The sequence below is a fragment of the Phragmites australis genome, chromosome 9 (assembly GCF_958298935.1).
Source record: "Phragmites australis chromosome 9, lpPhrAust1.1, whole genome shotgun sequence".
In the NCBI taxonomy this organism is placed as follows: Eukaryota; Viridiplantae; Streptophyta; class Magnoliopsida; order Poales; family Poaceae; genus Phragmites; species Phragmites australis.
In genome coordinates, this window is record NC_084929.1 from 13,290,786 (window position 1) to 13,300,051 (window position 9,266).

The 9,266-nt window shown below is 44.7% G+C and overlaps 1 protein-coding gene across 1 annotated transcript; it reads left to right on the plus strand.

Annotated features, from left to right (window-relative positions):
- The first annotated feature begins 1,206 nt into the window (after window positions 1-1,206).
- LOC133928656 (protein LURP-one-related 8-like) lies at window positions 1,207-2,542 on the plus strand. Its single transcript, XM_062375084.1, has 2 exons — window positions 1,207-1,606; window positions 1,724-2,542. Exons 1-2 carry the CDS (start codon window positions 1,334-1,336, stop codon window positions 2,120-2,122), a joined length of 672 nt encoding a protein of 223 aa, XP_062231068.1. The 5' UTR covers window positions 1,207-1,333; the 3' UTR covers window positions 2,123-2,542.
- Window positions 2,543-9,266: the final 6,724 nt, after the last annotated feature.

Here is a 9,266-nt window from a genome sequence, read left to right on the forward strand (position 1 = left end):
ATTAATGCCGAGTTCCTTTTATAGATTAAGGGTGAGCTAACAAACTCCTAACAAATGGGAACTAATTTGAGTAAACAACGAAATCCAATCTAATCAACCAAATGAGTTTATCTCAACAATTTGCAAGCAGCTACCGAACTCCTTAATGCATTAGCTGAAGCTCCCGCGTTGCACCAGTAGTAAATTATAAAAAAATATTACGTTTTAAAATGCTTTTCATACTATTTTTGTATCTGTGCAGTGTACATAATTTTTACATATACCACTTAAACTTAAAAATGTTTACCACTGGAATTCTTAAAATGTTACATGTCTCTAAATTGACGGAATAGTAACCATAAATATCCTGTTAAGCATTTACCGTAGACTTCAAGCAAGCATTTCTTCCATACCTTAGCACCTAATGGTATAACATGGTGTGGACGTTGTAGGCATCATCTAATCCACTCAATGTGGTGCCACCGCTGGCTTGTTAATGCAAATGTTCGATTCCGGTTAACTATGAACTTATAAGACACACACATGGATATTTTTAATCACGCACTTTCAAGTTTTCCCGAATTTTAAAATGTACAAGTGTGTGTATTTATTAATATAAAGGGCCTCAAAGTTGAAAAGAGAATCTTCTTTTCCTTAAAGAGTAGAGTTTGAGAATCTTTGTGTACAATGAAAGTGTTCGGTGAGATCTTTGGAATACATTTTTCAATGTTAATTCATTCCAATAGAGGTCTTTTCCTATTTCCTTGTAAAACGCAAATTTTTCGCACGTAAAATAAGTGGTGTATAGAATTCAAAATTTCGTATGCTTCTTTTAAAGTAACAAAACAAGTCCAAGCAACATCTTATCTATACATTCCTTCACGAAACTTCTCAATCCAGAAAAAAGAAAAGAACAAAAAAACATGAATAAGAAGTGTACAAGTATCAATCCACAATGGCAGTGGCATGCACCAAAAAAATTCACAAAACTAAGGCTCCAATTTTTCACAAATAGAAAGATACTACTTTTTTGAAAAAATACAAAAGACAATTAAACGCTTTCAGTGTACTAACCCACAAATCAGACCAAGTCACCAACCAGCCGTCCCTTTTGACCCCAATGCTGAAAGGGATCATCACAACCGTGGCATGCTGCGTAGATCCTCCGAAAACAGCAGGAGTATTTCCATCCACACACCTTCCCCTGCTATAAATCCAGGGCACCCACAGTGTCCTCCCCTGCAATCATCGCTCACCTCACACAGCGCACCCACAGCCTCCTCTGTTCTCTGACCTCCTCTGCCTCTTGCAACAAAGCGACGTAAGCATAACATCGACACGCATCCAAGCGTCAATGACCAAGGTGCACCCCAACGTTGCTTCTGCCGCCACTGCCAAGGCGGCAGCAGCGGCAGTAGCGGTTGCTCCGGCAGTAAGGGAGGAGAAGGGGGAGGCCGTGTCGCTGACAGTGTGGCGGCAGTCGCTGCTGTTCAACGGGAAGGGGTTCACTGTATTCGACTGCAAGGGTAACCTGGTTTACCGCGTCGAGTCCTACACCGGCGGCTCGCCCCGAGAGATCGTCCTCATGGACGCCGACGGCCATGGCCTCCTCATCATCCGCCGCAAGGTCCTGCTCTGTTCTTCTGCTCTGTTTTCTTGGGTGGAGATCTTGGTTTGTTAAAACTTTTTCTTCTTTGGAAGAAGAATTCTTCACTCATTTGGTGACGGTCGCGTGATCTTGCAGAAGCTGAGCTTCGCGGACGAGTGGCTGATCTACGACGGCGACGCGGCGGCGGCCCAGTCGACCGCGGCCCCGACGAAGCGGTTCACGGCACGGCGGCACGTGAGCCTGCGCCCGACCAGGTCGCTGGCGCACCTTGCCCCGGCCCGCGCGCAGGCCCGCGGGGACACCGGCGCCGCGCCGAGCTGCCGGTACGACGTGGAGGGCTCATACGCCGGGCGCAGCCTCGACGTTTTTGCCTCATCCGGTTCCAACGGCGTGCAGCGGCGCCGCGTGGCGGCGGTGTGCCAGAAGGAGGCCGCCGTCGGGCCGGACGTGTTCAGCCTGGTGGTGGAGCCAGGCTTCGACCCCGCGCTCGCCATGGCCGTCGTCATCCTCCTGGACCAGATGCACGCATCTTAAAGGTGTCCTGGACGCCAGTGCACAAATCTTACTACTTCCTGTGCCGCAGCGGTGCACCGCGTGGAGCAAGCTTTGTGTACAAAGCATCCTCTGATTGCTTCAAAGATCAAGGCACATCCTTTTTTATGCTTCACGTTGATGGCTCAGCACTCACGTTGATGGGAAGCATGTGATGGTTTTATGTTTCTTCGGGTTTAGGATTTAGAGGTAGGGACGGTACATGGCAAAGTGGCCATATAGATGTGTTTTATGTGCCGTTTTTTTATCTTGGCGAAATCTACGTATGTAGAAATCCAGACCTTAAAATCACGTATGGTTGTATATGTACATCTATGTCCGATCCTTTTTGTTTCCTTTGATGGAAATTGTGGTGGTTTTATGATATATCTTGTTATCAAATAATGGTTGTGGTGAACAGAATTTTGATGCGATCTAGTCCTTCAGCTAGATATGAAATGCAAAATCTTTTGAAAGCACTTTTGACTTTGAAGGTTTTGGATTCTTCATTTTGGATATGGTACTTTGTTTCAAACCGCATTCAGCAACTGTGGTAGAAAACCATGTGGACTATATGATGGAAGAAAGAGTAAGGCTCGGTGTTCCTTTGTGGAAAACACAATTCGTGAGATCGCCTTGATGAAAGAAAATCAGATGTAGGTTTAATGGTTAGTTAGCATAGACTTATTACAATATTTTGCTAAACAGATAAAATATTAGCACTAACAGTGCTCAAGTGGAAGACACTCTAGTTACTCTATACTATGTTTAGTGTTTATGCCTGTTGCGGGTATGAATAATTGGACATTAATAATCGGAATATGAGATGAGCTGCACAAGAAAGAAAAAAAACCCAAAAAACTTTCATTCAAAATGATCAAACAGTCATATTTTTCTTCCTCGGTGCACTGCATTTGGTTGCAGAAATGGCGAGCTAAATCTATCCAATGTATTTGGTTGGAGAAATGGCGAGCTAAATCTATCCAATTAGTAATGTAAGAATCAGTAGGTGTTGTATTTCACTGACTCTAAAATATAGTAGTTGATGCGACACGCTTGCCATGTTTTGCTCTAGGTATACATGGTTATTCGCTTATTGCACACGGTAACTATGACAAGTAATCGTAACATGACGATCAGGAAGTAGAAGTAGAGGATGCAGGAGAGCCACTCGCAAAGATTCCTTCTGTAACAGACACACAGGGAGGAAACACATGAAGCATTGAATCGCCGTCCAAGGTCCGGCTGCAACTCGCAAACGTGGCCACTCCTGCACTAACCGGATCAGGCTCGTCGACCTCGCCCAACCCCAGAGACGCGCACAATCGACACTCAATGATCACCTGGCTTCCAAGAGAACTGAATTCCAAGGGAACTAACTCAGCTGGACTCACATGTCTACCTCGAGTGAGTCTGAGGAATCGAACAGTCGCATGCAGGACAGGAATGGGGAGATACTTCGTTGCTACGAGAGATTTTCTGACAACAGCCCATGCTGACTGTACTCGGTACCGAAGACATCGCTTGTTCAGATACAATTCCTAAAGATCGTTCCTCAATTGCTGCAACTATATTATTAAGATCCTATGACCCGAGCTCGTTCATATCGATTAAATCATAAGGTGACCTTCTTCTTCAGTGTTTATATCAATATTTGTAAGAACATGATGCTAATAAATTCTTGTGATGTTTTATTATATATGAATATGGGAGCAACACCCACAACAACGTCACCAGCCTATGTTACTTGTTGATAGGTCCCTTATTGGCCCCAATTCCCATCGGTTTCCTCTACACCAAGTTGGCGCACTTTCTGAAGGACACCGCAATATCCACATGATCACAACTCCACTTGGACGCCACCCCACTTGGGCCAAGTCAAGCTGGATTCTAAGTTGCCCTCAGTTCATACATAGAGTTCAGTTCGAAGTCATACGGAGTCCAATAGTGATGTTCTTGTAATCGTTGGAAAGCTTAGGGCAGCCCTTTCAAATGGCTCTTAGACACTTTGCATTTTACTTAGATTGCATCTATACAAATTGCTTATGAGATTATCGCATCTGTACCAGATGCACTAGGCTGTTACCACTACTACTGAAAACATTTTCTCAGTCAGCTCGTAATCATTTATTTTTCATAGTTGGGGTTCGAACCGACAACAAGAACATGACTGTAAAAATAGGCAACTATTCGAATCGGCTATAAGAGCCATCTGCAATAAGCTTTATTACAGTCGGTTGCTACCACAAACTGACTGAGGTAACATAACAAAGAAGTGGTTTCAGAAGTTGTATTGCAGAGGTGGAAGCGAAGAGAAATGTCAATGCCAAGTATAGAAGATGAAGGTCCTAGAGGGCGCACTAAAGGAATCGAGGGGGGCCCGAAGGGATACTATGCAGAGGACGAAGGCTCAGAGGTCAAAAGCACCCCTTCGGGTGACCTAGGTGAAGAGCGTGGCAAAATGTCATCGATAACGAAGTGAATGACCCAAAGGAGAACCTGGAGGAGGCTAACCATCTAACAAAGTGAGGCTTAAAGGTGGTTCGCCATTAGGCCAAAGGGTTGGCCGACGCACAGGGTCGCAAACATGTGTCACATCCTAGTTGATGTAACAATTGTAATAGTATACTGGCTGTAATACCCCTAGAATATTCTAAGAACATTCCAATGTAAAAAAGCATTAATGTAATGATGATTGGGGTGGTTGAGGTATGACAATAAATACCCTACCCCTATTGATGTGATAGAGATGAACAATCAATATACCATTAATTGATGGTTCACTGTGTGGGTACTACTCCTCATGTTGTGATCAAAATCCCAACAATTGGCACCGTCCATGGGGATCGAACCCACGACCACATGGCGATCCATCATGCCACCAAAGACTATGAAGGGAAAAGTGAAAGAGATGGAGGACATTGAAGGTGGTTCAGCCCCCTCTAGGTAGCGAGGAGGGACCTTGGAGGCCGAAGGGGTTGTCTCAGATGAGAACTCCTAGCCCGAAGCACCAGGAGGTGGCGGAGTTGGAGCAGGTGAAGCAACTAAACCAGAGATGCAAGAAAACTAGGGGGCTGAAGCCCACGAAGTCAGCAACAGTCAATACAAGCGGCAGGTGGAAGAGGCAAATAAACAGATACAAGAGTTATGCGAGGAGCTTAGGTCCCATTATCAATGCATGTCCTTTCAAAAGGGACCTTCGCAGGGACTTAGTGAGAGTAGGGACCCGAAGGTGGCTCTTCGGTAGGTGTTGGGGGAACCTATCCGTGTGAAGGCGATTGACCAAAATTCTCCGTGTCTCCAGGTCTGAAGGCATGGTCATGGTCTTCGGGATTCAAAATGTCACAACTGCACCTATATAATGGCAAAACGGACCCACGAGAGTTTGTGATGAGCTTTGAAGTTAGGGTGGAGTCTGCGGGAGGAGATGTAACACCCTAAAGTTTCAATTTTCGCAATAGTTTAAATTTTTCCTAGAATTAAATAGGGGTCATAGATTTTTGTTCAATTAGAAAGAAATTAATTTCTAAATTTAAATTGCGATATGTTATATTTGTGTTTGATGCATTCATGCTGTTGTAGTTGCAATAGGTTTTTATGAGTGAAAAATGTTTGCCAAAAAGTTTGCTAGGAGGCACTCGTTCAAAATCTCTTTACAAAAGATAATTCAAAAATAAAAAAATGCTTTTCTTAATTTCTTAAACCTTCTTGGGCTGTTTTAATTCTCTCAAACTGGCCCAAACCCCTTTTCTCCCTCTCTTGTTTTCTCTTTCAGGCCACCTCCCTCCCCTCCCCCCTCCCGGGCCGAAGCCCGGCCTCCTCCCAGGCTTTCTAGGCCAGGCCCATCTAGCCGAACCGGCCGTTCCCCGCTCCCGAGCCACCCCTCTCCCTCTGTCCTATGGGTCCGCACCAAGCTGAGCGACCACGCTGAGCTACCGAGCCCCAGCTCGCCTTCTTCCTCCTCTGCCTGACTCTTTCCCCTCCGTTGGCTGCAGCGATTTCCATGCCTCCTCGCACCTTCTCTCCCTCCCGAAACGGCCGGAATTGGGGCATCAAACCCCATTAAGGCACCCCAACCATTTACCCCACTTTATTCCCTCTCTAATGCTCGAATCAATAAGGTAACCGTCGGCAATTATGGTCATGAAGTGTTGGCTATTTCTCCTCTACGCTCGGTGGCTCCACTTCGTCCCGTGGATATTTATGCTATCCTCGAGCTCCACCTCAAGTTTCCACGATCTCCACACCCGTTCTTGACTCGTCTCCCTCGCCCTTGCATCGTCACCACCCGTCTTCTTCCGAGCTTCGGTGAGAAGCTCCACCACACAGCATCTCCATGTTCGAGCTGGCCCCTCCCACACCAAGGGCGTCTCTGGAACCGCGAGCCCCCGATGTGTCCACCCCAAAACTCCTCGATGACTCTTCACTGTCGGAACGCCATCTCAATCGCACACCAATGACCTCCGGCAGCACTCGTTGCTGTCCACCATCACGAAGTCACTGTTGACCAGCTCAAGCCCTCGGTGATGATCCCCATGTGCTCCTCTTTGTTTTTCACTAGATTCTTTAGAGACCCATGCCAAGATGCGCCTGTTCAAGACTCTCTAGTGATCCTCCAGCAATGTCCACGGCGACGTTGTCGTCCCAAACTATGGTAGTAGCTGGAAGCCAGTGGAGCTCTGGGAGCCGTCAAATCTTTGTTCAATGGTTAGGATTAGAATGGTTGCATACCCCTTCATTCTGCTGAGTCAGCACTTCATAATCCGAGTCAGCATCCTACATGGCACCATGTGGCACCACTTCACCTGCCACCTTAGCCAATCAAGCCCAGTCAGCCCCTGTTTTGTGCATAACCCCTGGTCTTTTATAAATAAGCTTTTAGCCCCTGTAGTTTAGTTTATTTTCAAAGAAGCCCTTTTACCTTCAAACCTTATATCTTTTTGCTCGTAGCTCCGATTTGGGTGATTTTCACGCGCAAATTCTCGTAGCGACATGTAGAATATTTTTACAGGGTTTTAAACTAGTTTTTGGACTGTTTAGTGTACTGTTCTTAGTAGTTCCTTCGTATGTGCTTTTCCATTGTGCCGTTTAGGTGGTGAGCATTTCATAAACCTGCAAGATCAAGCTTTTGAAGACTTCGAGCAACCCTCAGCTGAAGGAAAGTGTCCTTGAACATCTTGCACCTATTTTAGTATTTATATGTTAGATGTTTATCCTATATTGCATGATTGGCTAAATTGGAAACCTATTAATAGGGTTTACTAGCAAATGTCTGATTATCCTTGTTGTTGTTTATCAAGTCATGGGAAATAAAGGGTAGATATGCTAGTCGCTATCATGGTTGGGTTATGAGATTAAACGTGACTAATGATTATGCAAAATGAATCGGGAGTGATAATCTTTTGTAGCAACATGGTATAGAGATCCTAACAGGATGGTTGGATTGAGGATGATGCAAGAAGGCGAATGTGGTTGTTCCTGTGTGGGATCCTAAGGACCGGTTTTTGAAGCATGTAACCCGGCTAAACAAGGCAACCATAAGGCCTATATGGGTATGGCCTGGCCAATTAATTAGCCACCCCTCTGGTTCTGTGAGCACTAATGGATGGTTGAGTAACACAAGAGGGGGTTTCTGTAGTGATGTAACCACTATTCACGGTGAAACCTTAGTGGGTGCTTACAGGTCAGCGGGAGCTTTGTAAAGGCCTTGTAGTAATCTCCTGGTGAAAAACCATAGGAAGTGTGTAAGTGCTTGGCTAGCACAGTAACATGGAGACTCTCACTTGGTAATGCAGGTGATGAAATCACGACTCATGGGTAAAGTGTGCAAACTCTACAGAGTATAAAACTGATCAATCAGCTGTGTACACGGTCAAGAGCGGCTTGGACTTCTTGATTAGTTGGGATCAAGGTTCTGGTATGGATGGTCAGGTAGCCAGGTAATGGGATTACCTGGTTAGTTTTGGTAGCCGGATATGGAATATCTGGTGAGTTTGGTAGTCGAATGGGATCCAATGAGCTGTTCTTCTTGTTTAGTTGTGTCCTCACACTTAGTAAATATGATGCCTACTGTTGGAGTCATAGGTTAAGGTTGTTTAGTGCAGTTAACCAGTGTCTAACCTTTTCTTGACTTAAGCCCCATATCATACTCTCCTACACTTGCGGAGTACATTATGTACTCACACCAGTTGCTCCCTTTCTTGCATTCTTCTGTTGTTTAGAAGCCGTCAATAAAGCTGCACCCTTCGATGGAGATGACTTTGACCTGGATCTCATGTTCTATGCTGGTGTTCCCTCGGTTGACGCATGTGTAAGATGAAAGATCCTCTGGCGTTGGAGTTTACCTTTCTGCTGTGCTTTTTCTTTTAGACCCTTGGGTCCTTTTGTAATAAGTTATATCGATAATGTAATTTTGACACTATGATGATACACTAATGATTTAATGCATGTATGAAACTTGATCCAGGTATACATGTGGTTGTACTTGGTTTTGTTCCTTTTAAACTGGGTGTTACAGAAGTGGTATCGAAGCCATGTTAACCGTAGGATGCAAGCCTAGATAGAATGGTCATGATTTAAGCAATTATGTTAAAACCTATTTTGAAAACCTATCTCCATGCTTTTCTGCTATTTCTATTTATTTCTCTCTAGTTACCTATTCTAGTCTATTGCACAAAATCGGCTTTCCATTTCCCTCTTTCAATCCCTATAGCCTTGTTGACAAATCTCGGTTACCCTAATCTAGAAGGATGCTCCAAAGATCTCGCTTGACGCTTCTACATCGTATGAAGATTCCAACGATGAAGTAAAGACTCTTCGCTACAAGGTAGAATCATCTGGTACAACACAGAAGATATGAAGATCTAACTCCGCACTACTCTCAGTTTTAGTTTCTCGAATCAGACGAGGACTTTTTCTATTCTTCAAAAATGTTAGAATGGTGTTAATAGTGTGTTTTTCTTTGGTGTGCCTTGAGTGATTTGGATTTTCTGTTTGAGTGCTGGAGTGCGTTGTGGGATTCTTTAGCATCTGGTAACAGTGGCATTCCTTATAAATCTCTATAGTTAAGAGTATAGCTGGGTTTCTCCATCTAGTCCTTTCCCTTCTTGCTCTAACCTTCCTCTTCAATCCTGACTAGATGGTGAAC

Coding starts and splice junctions, on each gene's coding strand:
- LOC133928656 (XM_062375084.1), top strand. CDS start 1,334: ATGACCAAGGTGCACCCCAACGTTGCTTCTGCCGCCACTGCCAAGGCG. Junction 1,607..1,723: donor TCCTCATCATCCGCCGCAAG/GTCCTGCTCTGT, acceptor GTGATCTTGCAG/AAGCTGAGCTTCGCGGACGA.